This window comes from Cydia strobilella, chromosome 8 (assembly GCF_947568885.1).
Source record: "Cydia strobilella chromosome 8, ilCydStro3.1, whole genome shotgun sequence".
Taxonomy (NCBI): Eukaryota; Metazoa; Arthropoda; class Insecta; order Lepidoptera; family Tortricidae; genus Cydia; species Cydia strobilella.
In genome coordinates this window covers 5,728,504-5,751,070 of record NC_086048.1, presented here as the reverse complement: position 1 = coordinate 5,751,070, position 22,567 = coordinate 5,728,504, and the positions used below count along the sequence as shown (strand labels likewise).

The 22,567-nt window shown below is 37.1% G+C and overlaps 1 protein-coding gene across 9 annotated transcripts in view; it reads right to left on the bottom strand.

Annotated features, from left to right (window-relative positions):
- The window catches only part of LOC134743513 (tropomodulin-1), a 268,940-nt gene that overhangs the window by 145,092 nt on the left and 101,281 nt on the right, over nt 1-22,567 (bottom strand). For 3 of the 9 annotated variants that reach the window (XM_063676995.1, XM_063676994.1, XM_063676996.1), the window contains exons 6-11: nt 21,934-22,038; nt 20,097-20,348; nt 18,796-18,943; nt 15,739-16,003; nt 13,830-13,885; nt 11,575-11,746 (exon numbers count right to left, since the gene is read on the bottom strand). In XM_063676995.1, the coding sequence (XP_063533065.1) occupies nt 13,843-13,885; nt 15,739-16,003; nt 18,796-18,943; nt 20,097-20,348; nt 21,934-22,038 (813 nt within the window). In that variant the 3' untranslated portion in view covers nt 11,575-11,746; nt 13,830-13,842. Of the gene's footprint in view, nt 1-11,574; nt 11,747-13,829; nt 13,886-14,813; nt 14,871-15,548; nt 15,633-15,738; nt 16,004-18,795; nt 18,944-20,096; nt 20,349-21,933; nt 22,039-22,567 lie in introns of those variants that run through there. The other 6 variants (XR_010128022.1, XR_010128023.1, XR_010128021.1 and 3 more) reach the window with 6 other exon arrangements.

Here is a 22,567-nt window from a genome sequence, read left to right as displayed (position 1 = left end):
GAAGCACGCTTCAAGATGTGGCTGATCCTGTCCGTGATCATATGTCGGGCAGACGAAACGGAGCATTTCCACTCGGGTGAAGGAACACATAGCTGATGTCAAGCACCGTCGACCTAGGTCTGCTGTCTGTGAGCATGTCATGGATAAAGCCAATCACTCAATCAAGTTTGATAAGCCTCTGGTTCTTGCCAAGGAGAAGCGTTACATACCCAGAATGCTGCGCGAGGCCATTGAGATTAAGAAATATCCAAACTTTAATAGGGAAGATGGCTTTTCTCTACCACCAGCTTGGGATCCTGTAGTCCACCTGATAAAGGAGCAAGCGAGACATAGACTGTGAGACCGTAGTGTTGGATGATGCTGGACATTCTGATGTTTTGAAAAGATGTGTCCCGCCGAGTTTGTTGCCGGTCCCATATTGGGATACCCTCCTACAATTTAGGAGGGAATTAAATCTTCTCGGGTCCGTGGTGTAGGGTTGGAGCCGGCATAGTTTATTTTTATCGCGTATATATATATATCTTTACTTGAAAAATAATTATAGTGTATAACTAGCCTTATGAACCGATTTTGCATGTACAACCAGCCTTAAAGTTTGTAGTCTATGATTGTTCATTATTTTAGTATGTGGGTATTTTTGCATTTTGTAATTTTTCCTCAGTCACCCGTTGACCACGAACGCTGTAAAGAGTTCGAAACGTCGGGATGTTATAAATTCAATATACGCGATATAATCCGTTTTCATAGTTTTACTTATCTGAAGTTTATTTTGAAAAATATTTATAATAATATTTGGCCAAAAGCCCGCGAATATGGAAGTAAAATAACCTCCAACCGGAGAGAAAAACAAATTTAAACAAATAAATAATAATAATAATTCATTTATTGCAAGTAAGTTACACTCATAAAAAGGTAGGTTAATAGCTTGTGCATTTTAGTAACGTTTTGGTTACTTATATCAAACGTAATTACATTGTTTCGAAAAGTTTGACGATTAAAATATTTCGAATTTGCAACAAATACTATAGCTCGAATATCTTTTTTTATTTTATTTTTTCAATTTAGTAGATATATTTGAAAATAATACTTAAGTAAAATTTACCAAAAATCATGCCAGTCATAGTGAGGTACATTATCAATGAATCCAAGCGGATTGATACTGACAATAGTTATTACGATACAAGTGCGGAAAGTAGCAAATTCACAACGAGTGGCGAGATATGTGTAAATGTATTTTTAAAACTAATATCCAGTCACGCTTGGCCGTTATTTGCATATTCCTTCGTATTTTGTTACTTTTACAACATAAGTATCATTAAAAATGATATCCACATTTTACCTACTTTCTTTTTTACTTCACATTTCATAGATCCAAAGCATTATATTATATGAATTTATTTACGATAAATTCGATATTGATGCGAGAGTACGTTTTTAGTAAAATTTTGGAAACCAGTCTATATAAGTTTGTTATGCTAGCTAGTCATACAACAGCAGTTCAGTAACTCATGTAACCGCGCATATTACGCACGTAACCTCCTTTTATAAAATAAATTGAAAAAACGTCTTTATGTCTCGACATGTGTAACGAATGTACAAAAACATCAAATCTATATAAGATCGCAATTCTCTTGTTTTAACATAAAAAACGTCATTAACTTTTACATCCAATCCAACGTGTCTGCAACGAGCTGCTAAATTACATGGATACATAATGAATGGAATTGCCATTGGCCATGCACTTTTGCAGCTGGCTGTACATAACTGTCATCATTAAGTTATTTTGTAGTACGAGGTTTTGTATCGTTAACTGTATTAGTAGCGTGCAATTTATTTTTTAAATATTTTTCAAATGTCTATGAATTGTTATCTCGCTAGAAGTATCATTAAGATACCAGAGCACGTAGACAACATGCCAATCGTTAACGCTCCGTAGCGAACGAAACGCAAGTGTCACTGTCGCACTAATATGGAAGAGTGATAGAGAGAGATGACTACGCTACGATACGGATCGTTGACGATTGGCATGTTGTCTACGCGCTCTTACATTTAAAGTAGGTACATAATTAATCTTAACAAAAATGTAACATCCATTTAACTTATGTATAACATAAAAATTGATGTTTTTATGCGAGATCTCTGCAATCTTAGGTGTAAATGATATACTTGACTATAAACTGCAGGCCAGGAACAGATTTCCATGACCAATCGCCTCCCGGGCGAAAACTCGTATAGCGGGTAACGCCTATGTATGATGAACCCTCGTGAACGTCAGCTGCTGCTCCGTTGGTGGGTTGAGGAATGGCAGCAAATAAAGTCTATAAAAATAATTTAGTGCTTGATACTTTGTCAGATGATAGTTTACATGCTATTGTGAATAAACAAAATCGCCAGCCGATTGTATCGGTGTGGAAAGACCGTCAGCTGGTCACATGAACATGTAAAAAAGAAACTTCTTTTCAGTCATCGGCGTCATCGCCTCCCGTTTGATATTTTGTCAAATGATAGTTTAGATGCTATTGTTAATAAAACAAATCGTCAGCCGGTTGTATCGCGGTGGAAAGACCGTGTTACGCGTTTCGGTGGCTGCCATTCCTCAATCCACCTCCAATCCAATTCACGAGGGTTCATCATACATAGCCGTTAACCGCTATACGAGTATTCGCCCGGGATGCGATGACTGACGGAATTTGCGCCTGGCTCGCGGTCCACTACTTCCAACCGAGTATCATAGAGTATTTTTTGTTAAGGCGCATTCTACGAAATTGTCTACGGTTGTCCCGTACAAAGTACAAACGGGAATTTTCTGAAGATGTGCAGGCATAGGAGTTTTTTTCTGTCACATTAGATGTAAAAAATGTTCAATAAAGTAATCATCGGCTTAAAATCGCTTGGATAAAAACGACCACCATATCCGGACTAGTGATGAAAGACCCCTCAGTCTTTGAAGGTCTATAAATATCACCACTCAATTGTAGAAACCAGCCGGTATCAAGATCGGTATAGTATACCGGCCAAGTGCGAGTCGGACTCGCTCACCGAGGGTTCCGTACAAATTTAGCCAATTTTTACGGGCGGCTTTTCATCTTACCCCGCATAAAAAAACCCTTTCAATCTTACTCCAACGCACCTTGAAATAAAAAGAAGAGATAGGCGGCCATAGACAAGTAAATCGTTCAGTAGCACTTTTTTCGGTATACCTTATAAGACCGAACAAAATGTAGACCTAATGGTTCATACATTTAATTCAGATATAATACTACGTAATACCTAAGCTGTATGTTTTCAATCATACGAAAGATTAGATTTTCGTTATAAACTGAGAGATTCCGAGTAGCGTGTTAATGCACTATTTATAGATTTTATAGACTGCACATTCCACGTTGATTACCATTATGTAGCTCTAGCGTAGAGGTAGAAGCTTGTATGTAGCTGAAATTGAAAGGTTTTTTTTCTTTCGTATGCAAATAAGAGGAGAAAAACTAAGCTGCTCAACAAAACGTGACTGTGTAACTGTAAACTCATAAACCGTGGACTTTCTGAGAGGGTTTTCGCATCTCTATCGCTCGTACATACATCATCATCATATCAGCCAGAGGACGTCCACTGCTGGACATAGGCCATAGGCCTCCCCCAAAGAGTACCAGGGTCTTGCGCCATCCGCATCCAGCGGACTCCCGCGACCTTTACCAGGTCATCAGTCCACCTTGTGGGAGGCCTACCCACGCTGCGCCTTCCGGTACGTGGTCGCCACTCGAGAACCTTTCCGCCCCAATAGCCATCGGTTCTACGTGCAATGTGCCCCGCCCACTGCCACAGTTTAGCGATTCGGTCTACATCGGTTACTTTGGTTCTGCTGCAGATGACCTCATTTCTGATGCGATCACGCAGAGACTGACTGAGGGTGACTTTCGTACATACATGCAAGAGTGATAAAGAGGCAGATAACGAAATTTTCATATTTGATTGTTCAGATAGGCTCCCCCGTCAGGCGGTGAACATGTAATGCTAGTGTTTCAAAATCGTTTTACCAGTTGGAAAAAAGAAACTGATTTGACTAAGTAGTCAAATACACTATTATACTTAACATAGTCAAGTTTTATTTTTATATTTTAATGTATCAAATGTTTTGTTAATTATTATAAGTTTTTTTTTACAGAAAAGCTTTTATTTAAAATTACAGTTTTTACGCATATTTTGTTTTTTATTTTATTTTCGTATTTCGTAGCACCTTAGATCGTGAGTAAAGACCTTGAGGTAATTGTACGCATTTGTTACTATACACCCGGTGGCTAATATTCCATACTTTAAATTAATTTTGTACCTAGTCGGCTCATAAGTTCTGTCATATACATAGTATCAAATAAAATCAAAAGTTTAAGTTTATTCCGTATAATTTGTACAGCGTTTGAAAGCTTATAAACTAGAGAATCTAAATGTATAACATTTATTCAAAATGACCGCCATAATTATCTACACAGGCTTGAAGTCTTCGTGGCCAGTCGTCAATGGATTCACGCACCACTTTCATGTCGATATTGGCCACTGCCGTAGCAAGAGATTTTTTCAGCGAGTCTAGATTTGCATGAGGTCTTGAGCACACCTTTTCCTCTAAATACTGCCATATTTTATAGTCTAAAGGATTAAGATCTGGGCTAGAGGAGGGCCAATCTTCATGCCGTATAAAGTCGATTTTATTGGAGGCGAGCCAGGCTTGTGTAGACTTTGCCTTATGGGCTGGAGCAGAGTCCTGCTGGAAAACCCAATGCTGGTTTAGAAACATCGTATGGGATAGTGGTTTCACAATATTAGTCAACACCGTGTCTTGGTACACTTTGGCACTAGTTTTTACTCCTTTCTCACAAAAATGCATACTAGTGACGCCCGTATAAGAAACTCCCAGCCAAACCATCACAGATGAAGGGTGATGACCTCTTTGAATACGGGGAATGCTATTAGACGCTTCTTTACTATTGCGAGCGTACACTCTATCATTTTGTTTATTACAGTTTTCTTCTATGTCAAAAATTTTCTCGTCCGAAAACAGTATACAACGGTGCTTATTTTTAGCGTACTTCTTCAATAAAGCTTTAGATCTTTTAAGCCTTAAAGCTTTAAGCCGACCATTGAGAAGATGGCCAGTTTTTCGTTTATAAGCACGAAGTCTCAGGTCTTGATTAAGCACTCTTTTCACCGTGTTTTTGCTCAAACCCATCTGGAGAGCCATAACTTTTTGTTTCCTAGCGGGATTTCTGGCAATGCGTGCCCTAATTGCTTGTAAGTACAACCGCTGGAGTCCTAGCTGTACGCGGACGACCGCTTCTTTTCTTGTCATTTAAACTAGAGACCTCACTGTATCTTTCTATGGTACGATAAATCTTAGAGAGAATTTTAAATTTTCAAGTAGCTTAAAAATTTTAGTCGGCGAGTGACCACAACGATATAGTGCAATTATTGCGGTACGGCTATCTTTAAGCGTCCACTCCATGTTGAAGGAAACAGAAAATTGCAAAATTATACTACTCAAATATTTAATAAAGATTCGAAATTCAAATGCAGAACGGTTTTTGTTTTAGGAGTTCCAAATTTAAATTTTAAAGGCCAGTGACAGAACTTATGAGCCGACTAGGTACCTAGTGATCCAGTGGTCGTGGGTTCAAGTCCCACCCAAGAGAGTGAATTTTTCCACTTTTAATTTATTTCTAAGCTTAATTCCATACTTTACTAGGAAAAGCAACCGAAGGGGTGTCTTTACTTCCAATATGTTTAACAAAGAATCTTTTGTTGGGGTACTTGCCATATCAAAAACTTCAAACTAAAGACGCTTATGTACCGTCATCCAGTTTGATTCCTAGGCTACTATAGAACCTTGTCGCTTTAACTACTAGATACTATACAACACTCAATAAGCACTGCCGTAGTAGATAAACACATTGATTAATTATGACATGGTTCTATAGTGGCATTATCAAATCGATAGTTTGTCATTTATTCGACTAATTATATAGTATTATGGGATTAGTTCCATAGTTCACACTGTTAACTTACAATTCGTAAATCTTATAAGGCCCACCAAAGGTCAGTTAAGAATGTTTCGGGTATAAGCATGTTTAATTTTATATACCATACCAACTCAATATGTATCATTCATTTATTATAAACTGTAAAAACATATGAACACGTTAGCGTTCGTTATACAATTAAGCAAGGAGGCATAACGGATATTTTGGGCGGATATTCTAACTCCTAATGCAACATACAATCCTGTCTTCCATAATGACAATAATAATGTAGCTGTAATAGAAATATCAATTTAAACTTTAAAAGTGTATATCGTCATATCCCTTAGAAATAAAAGCTTTGAGTGAAAAAAATGTTTTATTGACACTAAGAAACCTCCCATCTCCCATATAGCATATACGTATAAGTTACAAATCTAAACCAGCGAAACTGGTCAAACGAAACTCTCACTCGCTGGGTATATTCGTGTCGTGTCAATAATATGTTGCCGGTTTAAAACTAACTTGTAGCATTATTAGGGCCCAGGTGTAAAAAAAAACATCTATCGAATACATCATAATTCTTGAAAATGATTCTAATTTCTATTGAATTTCATGTAGGTGATTTTAAGTTTTCCTATTCAACACTAGATGGCGCTTCTAGCTGTAAAATTATACTCGTGCAGTCATTTGTCGGTTTGTTTAAGATGTATCTAATCAAATTACTGTTGCCCATCCAAATATATGAAATTCAGTCCTCGCTATATTATTATGTAGAGGACATCAATTTAGTGTCTTGGGTTTAATTAAATGTTTATAATTATAATTTTTATTCAACGCTAGATGGCGGTAGTGGTAGTTGGCGAATCATGAAAATTTTATTAGACGTACTTTTTTAACACCACGCCTAATAATTTCCTGCTAAGTAAATGATACTTTACTCTGTATAACAAATGCACTATAGTTGGTCAAACCAATATGTCAGTCAGTAACAACCAGGAAAATAATACTCATCCCTTTCTTTTGCGTGCTAGTACTAGTGTAAAACAATTCTCAATCAATTCAATTGTATGATTCTCTCTGTGTATGTTTGAAATGAGACAGTCCTTTGACAAACTATAGAATCACGACAGCAAGAATCAGGCGTTTATCAGTTATTATAACTATCTCTTCTCAATGTGTTAGTGTCTGCTAACGTTGACGTTAAATATAGTGCAAATCGCTTTTCTATTACAAAATCTGGTGTATTCCCATCGGGCTAGATGGAAATGGGTGCATATGATATGAATCATTCCCATCTGTCCCCGCCCTATTTATAGCGGCGGTCACGTGGGGCGAGACAAATGGGAATACACCCAAAATCTTTTTGATAATTATTACTGACATCAAAGAGGATATAATAAGATAAAGCGGTACTGTCATAGTAAATTTATATATTTATATTTATAGTGCAAATCGCTTTTCTATTACAAAATCTGGTGTATTCCCATCGGGCTAGATGGAAATGGGTTCATATGATATGAATCATTCCCATCTGTCCCCGCCCTATTTATAGCGGCGGTCACGTGGGGCGAGACAAATGGGAATACACCCAAAATCTTTTTGATAATTATTACTGACATCAAAGAGGATATAATAAGATAAAGCGGTACTGTCATAGTAAATTTTGTAACCACTGTCAAAGATAACTCTTTGCCACTATATCCTCTTTGCCACTGTAAATTCACTGCCATCTATCGACATACTTTAAAACTAAAAATGAAGATTTATAAAAATACGATAAAATGTATTTAAATATGGATAAATGATTTTTTTATTTGCATTAATCATTTTTATATGATTTTGACCCATGTTCTTTCACTGATATGCGTTAAAATTATAAATAACAAACGAAACCATCAACGCCCTCTATACGAGAGTAGGCCAAAGCTAGTGGCGCCATCTGATCGAGAATCAAATTTTCGTGATTTTCGAAGCACGTTTATCCTTAGACTGTATCAGAGATAGATATAACGTGGACTGTATCCATCTATTACGGAGTTATATCTATCTTAGCTGGCATGTTAAAGCAGGGCTTTTTTTAATAATAATAATAAAAATAAATATTAATAATTTTTTTACTGCATACGTCATTATACCTGTATGCCGCGACCTTGGTTTAAATAATCCAATTCGCAATATAACAATTATTCGTGTATTTGAAGATATCTATTGATAGACCTATTTGGAACAGAGGTATAGGCAGGAGAGTTGAAGTGAATGATTACACACACAGCTACACAGAGTACAAATCGCAAAAACAGTATTGAACCGATATATACGCACCGTAGGTTAAACGCCAAACGTCATAGACCACAGAGCAACATAGACCTACATGCATATGCTGGATGACTGCTTTTGTGTTTGACACGGCGTCGAAAAGGTTAAACGCGAGATATGAAGCTAAAAAAAAAGGAACTTTTTGGTCCATTTTACAGTTAGCGGTTCGACTTGCGATCGTACGAAAAAATTATACTAGTCTGTCAAGCCATTTCCGTCACTAGAAAAAAAGCGGCAAATTTAAAAAATGTAGGCGCTGGTTATCGTCCCATAGAAAATTTGAATTTCGCGCCTTTTTCTACTGCGTTGTTTGACAGACTATAATTTCAAAATCTCGCTGTCATTACATGATTTTATTGTTGTGTGCGTGACTTCAACTCTCGTAACACCTATAATTTGAGTGTGAGTGGGTATAACTAAAACAACGAGCTGCGATATTTATGGGCTTTATTGGACTTTTTACACGTCTAAAAAACTACAGAACTGCGACTCTAATAGTCAAGGTTTTCGTTGGACCAAAATGCTCCTGAACTGAATCAACAAATATCTCTAAAATTACAATAAAAATACAATTTATATTAATCATAATTTCATGACGTTTTAATAAAATAATATTTAAATATCTAAATTCATATACAAATAATCTCTCTTACATAACTTTAGGTAGGAACAAGTAATCAGGATGTTAAAAGGAAGGTACATTTTCATAGAAAACGCCTTATACGAACACTTCTAGATTTTAAGTCAGATTAGAGAGCCTTTAAAATCGGGGAGAGTTAGTAAAAGGGAAATACATATCTTAATAATTGTACCTAAAGTCGTTTTTTAATGATTTGTCTACACATCAGCACCAAAACGACGTACTAGGAATCAATTTAATATGCTATCGAGTTGTCGTCAACTGATGATATAAATATTATATCATATTTTAAATCTAAGCGAACTTTCAGGTTTGATTTTATAAATATATGTTAGATCTTTACGTCGTTTAGTTAAAATGTACTTGTATTACTTATAAATAGACATAAATTCTAACACATCTTTAAAAACGAGTCTAATATCGACATTGCAGTCAAAACTCGTAGCGAATTAAAAAGGGCGTAGAATGAAAAAGAATATCATTCGCCCATATTCCTCCGGACTTGTTCCTACCTTAAACTAAAAGACGAAGCAGTATTTTAAAATGGAAAAACATGATGTTTATCACAATGTTATGGACACTTAGTTCCCCCAGTAGATTCACTATTCAAATATACATAAAGTTACATTTTAAATAAGCAAACTTTTTATTCAAAAAAGCAGTTGGTATGAAAGCTAGTCAGTACGGCGGAGGCTAATCGATGATGTTTGTCTATTACATAATTAAAAGAAAAAAGTAGATCTTCCTGTTTTATGTATACTCCCAGTTTGTCGTAAATCGTTGGACCACGTTTACACTACACAGGTATGGCGTTAACCTAGCTCTTTATTGAAAGAATAATAAAGTAAATTTAAGGTAAATAATATTTACAGTTTTTGGGCTACATGCCAAGTCAATACAAAAGTATTGTATTGTGTAAATTTCTTGTATGTTTTATGGCGTGATTTTGAATAAATCTCATTCGGGGACACAAAAGTTTTTGAAATACTTTTTTCGTTTATTTACGTGTATACCGAAAGCCTCAGCGAAGGCACTACAATAATGCGAACCGCGTGCTCTTTTGTGACACCCCCACACACGCAGAACATTGTTAAGAGAAATATTTGAAATAAAATAGATTTTTAATAATAGTACTTTGGTATTCTACACCGTTTTTAAAATTGCACTCGTCAGTCAATAAAATTGCCAAGATTAAGGGGTCGGTTGCACCAAACTGTTTGTAATCGTTAAGAGTTCGCTTAATTTTATTGTATGTAATTGTGTTTTATTGTATAAATTTTATTTTATCGTATTGTATGGTGTAAAATTTAGCGAACTCTTTAATAATAACAAACAGTTTGGTGCAACCGACCCTAAAGAAGGTAGAACTTAGCTTAAAGTTTGCACATGTTTTTATAAATAATTAAAAAAGGTAATAATTTAAATGTGTAAAAAAACAATGTCCTGCGTGAATGGAATGTCGGTACATCTACTTACATTTTATGATAAAATTAATACAATTTATTAGCACACTAGAGTAAGAATTAATATTTAAAACGTACGCTACTTCACCCACGCATCGACGAGTGTTACGATTTTTATACGGAAAATAGAAAAGTTAATTCAGTGCCATTTCATTCCTTAAGATAATTATGAGGTTAAATCGAGCTACTTTTAAATTGTAAAATTACAAAAATTGTGCATTGAGAGAACAACAGCTTTCGCATTTGCACTTTAAAGTGTCCATTATGAATTTATAAGCATGCCTAAACGATGGGCCAGCCATCATTTCCGTAACAGCATATTCTCTCGTCACTTTCTATTTGTCCAAATAAGAAAGTGACAGCAAGACTTTCCTGGCTTTAGCGCTACTATGATGTATTGGTTTAGGTGAAACCGTAACGCTCGTCCGCTCACATTCGGTCGTCAGTCGCACAGTTACTCAATCTGATGGATCGTTGTGATTGTGCGAAACAATTATATTATCTTTTATAAAGCTAAAACTAAGGTAAAACATAGTTAATAAAGGTAAAACTTGATCAAATTTGGCAGTAATATATAAATAAAATTTAAAATAAATTAATTTATTTTTGATTAACAACAATCTTGTAGTAAAAGGCAAAATAAAATAATAGGTAATAACACCTCTTAGAAATCAACGTTCAACATGAACGTAATTATCTTTAGCCATAATTTCCTCAATTCATTGGTAGATTTTACTTTTCCAAAACATTTAATTAGAATTTGATGCCTTACAGAACAATTGGGAAGTATCCCAAATTATGGCACTATTCCCTCTGTACGTAGTGTTACACTAGTAGCAGAGGGCCTAGCCAAGATGCCATGTCGTTTGTGCCGTAGCGAATGAAACGGTAATGTCCCTGTCATTCATATAAGTGCGACAGAGACATTATCGTTTCGATGCAAACGATTGTCATCTCCGCTAAGCCCCCAGAGCTCACGATAGTGTGAAGTGTGACGGCGACTATTCGCACAGCTTTCAACAAAGCGAGCATTAAATTCAACTCCTAAGAGTCAGTGACAAATGTAAACCTGTCGAGGTTCCTAAGAACTGAAGTGGTTTAAAATACTTGTAATAGCTCAAGTTCCGTGCCAAAGCATACGAATCATACGCGTTGATATATTTGTATCCATATCTAAGTAGATTAGAATTGTTTCGCACAAGCACTCGGTTCCTACTCGTAGTAGCCAGCGAGCGCAGATAGGCAGTGGCAGCAAGCTCAGGGCATCCAGCCCACCACGTAGCTGCGGCTCCGTGTGAACTGGGACACGCGGCGGATGCGCCCACCTGTGGGCAGAAGTGGGGTTAGAATAGCTCTAATAATGAGGGCGGTACCCAGTTGTCTTCTAATTTAAACTTTTAAAACTGTAGTTTGTAACTGTTTTGTCAATATCTTCAATTGAAAACAGCTGTCATGTTTTTAAGAAAAAAAAAACGCTGCTGATAGCTGAGGTTGCATTTGGACTAGTTTTACAGTTTTCGCGGCAAAAATTTTTATAAAGAACAATTTCTGTAATCGTAATTTATGGTAAAATTATGGTTTAATACGAAAATACTGAATGATGGCATTGGACAACTGAAAAAATATAAAAAAGCAAATGACGTCTGTAAATGGCAATATACTTAGTAGGAACATTCAAATGCGAGTTTGAGCCTATTTTTTACTCTTCGAGCGGAATGGTCCATGTTCGGGCCGGACTGACAGGAACCAGTTCGGACCGACCTGGTTCACTAAAAGTATGATAAAATGCCACTTGGTAGTTGGTACTACTGTAGGATTCTCAAATTGACAACTGGCAGTAACCCAAAAATAAGTCGCTAACTTTACTGTAAGTATTAATAAAAACCGGACAAGTGACAGTCGGACTCTCCCACCGAGGGTTCCGACTTTTTAGTATTTGTTGTTATAGCAGCAACAGAAATACATCATCTGTGAAAACAGACACGCAGACAGACAGATAGTGGAGTCTTAGTAATAGGGTCCCGTTTTTACCCTTTAGGTACGGAACCCTAAAAACACCGAAGAGTCCCGTGGCAGATGAGCTATTGGAATATATCAAAATCTAGAAAAACATGGAAATTAAATGTCTAAACCTGAAAATTATAAATTCCTGCTAAAAAATCAAGTAAGTACCCTAATAATATTTGACTAAAATAACTGCATCATATTAGCCAAATAGAAACATAATGATGTCGTTGAAACCCGTAAAATTATGTATCGAGTAGAAATATTGTGTGACATATACTTACTACTTACTTATAAGAAGAGTAAGCCACTTCTTTAACCCTTTCATTACCCATCAGATGAGATTAGGGTGGATAATTGGTCAGTTATTATAACATTCCTTACTAAATATTTTGTAAGGTAATCTTGGGGTATATTTACAGAGGAACAGTAACCATGCATAGATGCAAGATTTAGCAACAAAGCATGATGCAGGGACGTTTATCACGATGGATGCAAACATATTCACAAAGGATATATATTTTGTCCAATATTATAAAATTTACATACTTTGAGACATTTCTCCCGGTAGTTTGGCTAAAAACTTATAAAGCAAATAATATTAATAACAGTGAATTTATACTGTAGGTACGTATTCATCATTTAAATTTAATAAAGTGTAAAACTGGCCAGGATTTTTTAAGCATATAGCAAATGAAGCTTGATTCGACCAATGAAAATGGTAGGTTAGAAAATAATTTCGAAGGAAAGATATTTAGTGAAAAATAAAAATTCGGAAGTGATTTTTATTATTCCTACAAAACTTAGTCTTTATAGACGTAAGAATGGAAACGTAAGAAAAAATATATCTATCTTTATTACAAATGCATTGAACAATCCATCGCCATTGTATTTTCTCGGTAACGTTCGTATTTATCATTCTTCTTCATTCAACCTCAGTACTTATTGTACTGAGACTGACTGAAATAGCATAACATGTTCGTGCGTTTCCGTGAACATACGATGGTAAAGGATTATTCACTACATCTGTAAATCGAACTCGCAAAGTTAAAAAGAAAAGTAGATCAACTTCACAAAAAAGTATTTCAAGTCATAAAATATGTTTGAGTCAGCCTGCAGTCTGGCAAAAAAGAGTAGAAATTAAAAAGTGGCCCTTTCAAATTAATCTAAGAAAAACTGGACGACACTACAGTGTTGCCACTTTTTAATTTCTACTCTTTTTTGCCAGACTGTATTTTTTTTAAACTATGCGTAGTTCTGTTTTTCTTCAGTGCCAGAACTATAAACCTCACAATAAAATACACCTTATCTGCTATCCATCACACTCACATAATGTGCAGTGCAAGTGAGATGGATAGAGTAATTGCATATTATAGTTAAGTATGGCTGGTACAATGTACTCACCAAAGAGGGTCGATCAAAGTTCTAGTTGCTGGTCTTGCTCCGTCGCTGCTGGCGTACTGAAATGCATACACATCGACAAACGTAAGGGGATTTATTTACAATAAACATACAAGTACTGACTTTCACTTTCGCTTTAAAATAGCAATATAAAAAAAATGAAAAATCATTATTTATTAAATGTTTCAATTAAATAGTTTACTTAAAACTACAGTGCATTTATTCTGTATTAATTGATAAAACTGTTGACTCCAAAATTGAGGACAAAGTATTTTCCATAAGAAATGCTAGAACAATAAATTTAAGGGCCAATGAGATAGTAATCAAATTCGATGTAGTGAAAATCAGTACGATAATTCAGGTTCAATCATAAATAAATTCAACACATATAGGATTTCGTAACAAACTCGAAGGAAATTCGGACGGTTAAAATATTTTATACATGCTTCTTGTAAATAGAGTACGGCGTTTAGTATCACTGCATTCTGCATTCCGTTAGATCACACTCATGCTGAAAACGGTAGCTACCGTCCTTACCTTAGTAGAAAAAAAAGGTTTAATTACCTTTAAAACTAACAGTGTCTTTGTTTCCGACTGTGAAAGATCACAGTTACACGCAACTAGTTTATATGCGAAGGTATACTACTTTTCTTTTTCTACTATGGTTTTCTGCATCTGAATTAGATTATTTATTTAATAAATTGTCTCCCTCAGATGGTAATTTGGACTTAGTAGCGAACCTTAGTTAGTTAAATCTATCTTTTATAAAACTCGAATCTCTCGTCAACGATCTCAGTGACTTTTACTTCGGTTAATTTAGGCATTCAGGACAACAATGAACGTCTATCGTTTCACAATGGAATCCCTTAGCTCTCCAGGCCTACTAAGCGGAACTGTGTATTAGCAGAAGCTTTGCGCTGTAAAAAACCGTTATTTCCCGAAAAAACAGCCTTTACAACATTCGCGCAAAGTACACTGGGATTTTACCGATTTTTGTGGCCATTTCTCTAAAAATTACGATTCGGTTCTACGCTCCCCTCTCGGCTAAAAATCAAATGTTAACGGTTAGATCGTTCACGACATTAGTTGCAAATTATAATATCAGTGTTTCATTTGGAAATATAGAGTTTAAAAGATATAAATTTAATATTGAAGAAAATGGTTTATAGAGTAAAACATGTTAAATAGAAAATATGCAACTCTATTGTGTAAGTGACATATTTCTATAAAATTTTAAGTTGATGCAGTTTTATCAAACACCAAACAAACATACGTATATAAAAATATCAATAACATTACATTACTTTGTACGGCTAGCAAACAAATAATGATAACCAGTAGAGATATTTTTATGGGGATAATTATATCGATTTAAATCAAAAGGAATGAAAGAAAAAATAAAGGTTGCTTATCAATAAAGACGAATAATTATGGCAGAAGCGTCGTATTTACGGCTAGTTCAGAGAATTCTCTTGATCTTTCAGGTATAAAAAAAAAGATAGATTATTGGTCAGATCTGTTTCAAAATAATCCGTTACTGTAAAAATTACATTTCATTTTATTGATGAAATACTAGCCGTACAAATGGATTTAGATAGCATTAATTCTTAGTTGTATTTTATAAAACTGCACCGCGAGTCAGTGTCGACACTCAAATAAGCTGCTCATAAGCGAAGTCTGTTATTGGCCGCCGTGCGAACATGGTACCCGGTCGGGCCTGACCTTTTACTTCTTATTGGCTACGCGCGCCCTTTTGCAGTTGGTTAAAGAACCTGAACTGGAGTCGCAGCGTTAGATCTTTCCGTACTGGAATGGAAACATACTGTGACTATATGCGTGTACGGGTGGGGCATCTAAACTACTAAGTGGTACAGTTGGGGGGGCACGCGGGGATGTGTGACGCGTTACTCACGAGTGGGGATTGGGGTTAAAGTCGGGTCGTTCCGCCTTCACAAATTTGTCTTCTCCGTTAGGCTCCAAATCGACGGGTATGGTTCGCTCGGAGGTGTCGAATACGGGCGGTTTCGTTTGGACAGGGACCGGGTCCTCGGGCGTGCCGGCCTCGGCGCTGGGCGGGGTGGTGTGGAGGAGGCTGGCGGCGACGCCGACGCCCGGCGGCGGGCCGCGCGGCAGGCGGAGGCTTAGGGAGGCGCTAGCGCGCATTTGTAATCGGCAATCTGAACGAATAGCGGTTTTTTGACATTTGTCGATGCGAAGCGCATGCTATGGTCGCCGCTACTCACGCTAGGGATGGGGTGTGTTGTGGTTTTTAGTCGATATATCGGAGATGTGATTACGGTGAGTAACATTTTTATACTAGACATAAGTTTAGGTTAATATTTATTCGAATTATGTTGAGCGTGCATATTATCGGCCCGCGTTCGGTGTCGAATAGTCAATTTATTACGACAGTATTATTCTGCTATACAATTGGCGTAATACATACTTTAATTTCGAAAACTAGAGGGCCTATCGCGAACATCGAAAATGTATTTAGTTGTATCTCCATCGTTGTTGCATATTCGAGCGATAGAGAGGCAGCTCCTCTCAGATAAAGACGAGTGCATTATGTTTCAACACTCGGTTAACACAGCTACATGACCGCAAATTGACTCGATCCTCGAAGAGAGCAAATGATATATTATTCTCTTTTCCTGATTTGTATTCGTTACTCATCGTAATGTTTGCTACTTGTGGTTAATGCTATGGGGTGAACACGGTACTACCGCCGACGCCAGGTCGCCCGCTCGCGACCGCCATCTGTACCGCAAGTTTACCATTAATGTGAAGCTTCGACATTCTTATTTCTTTAAGATGTATTAGGAAATGAGTCCCAAATGAAAAATAATAAATAGTTCGTGACTGAAAGTGAAAGAAGAAACAACTAGCAGAACTAAGAACATTCTCTACTCGTTTATAGGGCATATTGATACTTAGCTTTTACTTTACTTCGTTACAGTGTTTAAGTTATTTACGTCAAGAAAAACTTCTATATTTTCCTACATCCTTCTCATATTTAACACCAACAATGCATCTACTCATATTTCAATTGCATAATAGAGCTTAGGGTAAGGATGTCTTGGACGCGCTTAGTAAATAATATTCTCAAATACCACCAAAATACTTTAAGCGCCTTAAGCAATAAGAATCTAAATCCAATCCAATCTGATTCTTAAATAAAACTCAAAATCCTTTAACATAACATTATCAAGTAGACAGCCATTTTTTACTGAAGCTTTACTAGGATATAATGTGTCTGAAGGTGCAATGTTTATTCACAATGTTATGCTTCATGATAATCATGATACCAGCTTGATCTAAGCCATGATGGTGAACACAAACAAATGAGTCACTCGATCATGAATCATGATACACATATGAGGATAAAATTTAAAGAAAAATAAATCATATAAATAAAACATAGTATAAAGTAATAGCATCTCAGAAGAACTTAAATACTGTGTCGTTTGATTATTACGATCCAAGGAAAATAAAGATTTTTAAATATTTTACCCGACGGTAAAACTACATATAGTTAGAATTGAATCATCTATAGGGTACAGCGTATTTGTTTTAGATATTGCTATGGTATAGAGGTATGGTATAGAATATTCTGACTCAAAACTTATTATTTTCTTGGTAGCACATAGCGTTGCGACATGAAAGTGATTGTTATTGTTTCCAGAATATTTTTATTTTTCTAAGACGTTTTTTATCCAAAGTATTTTCTAAAACTGCTACCGAAAGAAATCATTATACATATCGAGGCATTATAATGGATTTTCGAAAATTCCACTCTCTCGCTCTCTCTCAGACGGTAATCTCCATGATTGAGACATGATATATCTATTATCGTACCATGATTCCCATATCCACCCATCCTGGGTTGCAGTTATAATGTTTAAGATTTGCTCATAATATAGTAATCAAGCACCTTTATATTCATGTAACGTTTTGTTCATAAACTATGACGCTTGATTACGATTTTACGTTTTGGCTTGTTGAGGAATTCAGACGATGCGAAATAATGTCGCGTGGAGCGGTGTTGTTGTGGTTGAACTCACAATTCGAAATCTTTTGACATTATCATAATAATTGTTATTAATAGTTACAGTATTGTCTTAGGTTTACCTGTAAAAATAGTTGTAAGTGTGGAAATAAATAAAATAAAATAAATAAAATAATATCAGCTGAAATATGTACATTGCCGCGATCGCTGGACATTAGTTCCACTAAAGGAATTGCATAGCAATCGGTCGGGCGTTGCCGTAAAGAAATACCTTCTTTAAACATGCTAAAATTAAATAGTTAATGATAGGCATTGGCAATAACCTTTTTTTTTAGAAAAACCGACTTCACAAAACACGTGCTGCTGCTGCACGCTGACAAAAATGCTGACTATACATAAGTATATAGTATAATATGTCTAATCGGCAACGTTTAAGTCCGTTTGTCTAAAGAGGGATTTTGTTAAACAGTGAGCCTTCTGTACGTAGTACTATTATTTATTCTGTAGTTAAGTTAAATGAGCAATATTGCGCATCGTCTGACCTCCCCAAGCCAATTCGTGTTCATAGTGGTCGAGGGCCGCTCCGAGCGTGCACTATCGACACTGAAGCCCACCGCCACACTTTGAATAAAGGTAGACGGCCACAGGGCCGGTGGACACTTATGTGACTGTTTATGCAAAGAATACTACAATCCGTTGCGTCCGATGCGGCCCTGTGGACGTCTACATTAATGGCTCCTCTATCAGAGCAGGCAATCGCCGGGTGGTTGCGTTGTGATCATGTGAATGGTTGCACGATGATCTCGCCGATGATACTATCAAGGATGATCGGCGATAGTGTAGAGGAGGCATAAAACAAATGTATGGCGATCGACGCTTCCGTCTAGCGCGTAGTATCGGAGCGTCCTTGTGTCGGTGTGTGTGTGTGTGTGTGTGTGTGTGTGTGTGTGTGTCACTCACTCCGGTCGATGTTGCGCTGCAGATGCGAGGCGACGCGATGGCGCGCGTCGCTGTACTCGAGGTGGAGGCCGAGCCGCAGCAGCGTGGGGTTCTGCTCCACCAACGAACTGATCTCCATCTCGATCTTGTTGCCCAGCACCGTCGACCGCTGGAGAACAAACAATACTAAATTATTTATTTCTTTCATAAACTTTACAAATATTACAATGGCTGCGGTGGCAGCATGGTTCCTTTTTATCGCCTGTCACTTTCGCACTTACATACTTGTTAGACCGTGACAGGCATGGTCACATTTGATAAAAATGCGACCGTGCTACGGCCGCTGGTGTCTCCTTTTAAGTTATTTACAAAATAACCTGTGCTAGGAAGCCCGCTCTTCCATATCTAATTACAATTTATATACTATTACACTATTCTTAAATAGTAGATTGTTAACCAAGGGATGAAAAGCACTCATTTCTGCTGAGGTGTTTTGGCGCTCGAACGCAGTGAGAGCGCCAATAGTCCGAGGCAGAAATGATGCCTTTCACCCGAGTTAAACACTCTACTTTTCACTTCGAATACGAGAAAAGTAAAATGCATGTATTTTGTTAAAAACATGGCTAAGTATACATTTTTATAGTATTTCTTGAGGGTACTTTCAATTAACAATTCAGGCAAAAGTATCGTTATTTATGGAATGGAGAGTCAAACATCAAAATGGAAATTTTATAACAAATCCATTTAAACTCAAATTTCAATTGCGTATCGTAACAAAATTAAAAAAATCGTACTTCGAACGTGAAATGCTCTAGTGCAGACACGTATCATTTTCTGCGTACCTTTTAGAACAACAATGACTCTCTTTCAGAGCATGAGAAATGAAAACTAAGTTCCCTAATTAATTATTTGAGTATATGTGTGTGTGTAAACAATCAATATTAATTGGTGAACATAGTTCAGTAAGGGCCCCTTGCCCCATTCACTAACTTGTGGATGGTGCATGGGGCGCTTAGTTAATTGATTATTATATTTTTAAACTTTGATGTTTCCTTTCAGAATATAAGCGATGAGAAATTATGGCAACATAGTTATAAACGTCAAAGAAGTTTTACTTCAATCGCGCGTAAAGATTACACGCACACACTTTTTTTGTTTGAATACCATTTTAAATCCTCCGCTAAATAATCAATATTTTCTAGGAAATCTATCCACATGATTGTACTTTCTTAAACCGACATAATATGACACTATTATTCCGCAATTTGTCACATTATTACCAAAATAACCCTGTTATCTCCGATAAAAAGTAAAGTAGTGACCTGGTTGGAAGCCCGGAACTCCTCCACCGTATTGTTGGTGAGCAGCGCCTTGACCAGCTGCACGACGCCGGCGGGGCTGATGAAGTTGGTCTCCACGTTGACGACCCGCAGCGCCGTGTTGGCCTCCAGGGCGGCGGCCAGGAGGCCGGCGGAGCGGTCCGTGAGGCCCACGTTCACGAGGCTCAGGACCTCGAGGTGTGTGTTGCTCTTTAGGCCTTCGAATAGCTTGTCGAATTTCTCGTCGCTTATATTCTGAAAGGAGACATCAAAGTTCAAAAATATAATAATAGGGATGATGACACATGCTGAATTTTATAACAAAATCTAGTGAAATAGATAGCAAATGAGCAATTTATCACAATAATATGGATATTAAAATAATATATAGAAATGATTAAAAAAATACAGGATCTAAAGTTTCAAAATTTTAAGTTTTTATTAACTTTAAAAAAGGAATAAATTAAAGATACCATTCGATTCCTTACTTTTTATCCAAAAAAAAGGTTGTACGGCAACTATATCCGTAAACGCAATATTTCGCCGACAAAATCGCAATTTTACTTATTTAACCCAGTATCAAATTGTAATAGTAACCATAGGTACTCCAAGTTTAACCGGTTAACCCCGGGATAGTGGGATGGTGCAAGTGGCGCTAAGTAAGTAGATACATATGTAGTAACTGAAAAACCGGCCAAGTGAGAGTCGGACTTGCGCACGAAGGGTTCCGTACCATTACGCAAAAAACAGCACAAAAAATCACGTTTGTCCCCACTTAAATATTTATTTTATTCTATTTTTAGTATTTGTTGAAATACATCATCTGTGAAAATTTCAACTGTCTAGCTATCACAGTTCATGAGATACAGCCTGATGACAGACAGACGGACAGTGGAGTCTTAGTAATAGGGTCCTGTTTTTACAGAACACAAAACCAAATAGAACTCAATAATAAACCATCATCATCATCGTTATCTACCGTTGCCAAACGTCATTAGATGCATTACGTAATACTACACTAGGTTTACGCGTCGCAAGACAAACGTCAGCACAACCAATAATTGTCGAACCAATGACGTCAGCAGAAGGCGGGTAGGCGTTTCGCGCTCGTGCAATTATTTAAGACGTTGACGCTCATTAACCCTCTGAACGCTTTACGTCATGAACAAAACATCACTTACGCGCCAATGTCCCGGGTATGGACGGTATAGAAAGGACGACAATCTCTTATGGCAGAACTGTTGCAAAACAGACCAGCTTTCAGCTGTAATAGTTCCTAATCTCTCCGGTGGCGCTAGGTAGACTCTGGGACATGACATGAACCGTAGAGGTATAATAATGTAGAGATGAAATGGGGGAGGGGCAACAAATAACCCGACCAAATTACGTAGGTTGTTTTTGGCATGTTGTTAGGTATGTTAAAACGTGTTTTTAATTTTGTTGCATTGCGCAGTTGTGTCCCTCACGGGCGCACATCTATGTAAAATACTAGGTCTATGACATTTCATTTCGGTTTATTTAATGTTTTTTGATGGAAACTTTTCATACATAGAGATTTTCCTCCTTTTACTTCTGCACTCCATAGTCCCGGGCGCAAGCGAGCAAATGTAAAAGCCTGTCCAGAAGGGAACAATTTTTCGCCAATCTGATTAAATTTTCTTAAGCTACCGAATGATATCTCTTCTACACATGTGACCGACATTACGACAGATAATTATTAATTTACCAAGTGCGGCTGTGTTAGGCGCAATAAAGGGGTGCAATTAATGATTGAGAAAAAATAGGTAGGTACTATGTACTATAAAATTTTTCGTGCTGTGTGGTTATGTTATGAAAATACCTTAATATTATTCCAATTGAGATCAGTGAGCTTCTGGTCGTTGTCCTGCACACTCTTGATGGTCGAGTCCGGGTCCGTGTCGTTGGGGGGGTCCATGGGGTACACCTGCAACGTGACATATGAACAATTAAAGCATGAAAATTATAGAAACAAAGCTTTGTTCAACACAAATAAACATTATTTAAAGTGATTATTTAACCACTCCTTAGTAAAATCAATTGGCATGTAAAACTATAGGCTTGCAAAGGCTTAAACTGAACTAATCGTGCCTAGTATAGACAAGTCGCGCTCCAAAGTATTGCCAACGACTTTCTGCTCCTTTGGGCTCGGTAGCTTTAGTGATATTTAGCCGCTATAAGTGGGAACAAGAGGTCGGATCACGATCTCCCACTCTGTGCCGTTAGGATGACGTACCTTGGGCTTGGTAGCTTTGGTGATGCCATCCCAGCTGAGGCCGACGGGCTGGCCCTTGTTGAGTAGTGACGCGTAGTACTGGTGCTATTGCCGGCGGCACACTGAATGATCGGCGACTCGCTGTAAGTGGAACCGAGAGGTCGGATCACGGCGTCCCGCTCTCGGCGTTGCCATTCGGATGACGTACCATCAGCCGTAAAAATGCATGGCGACTTTATCA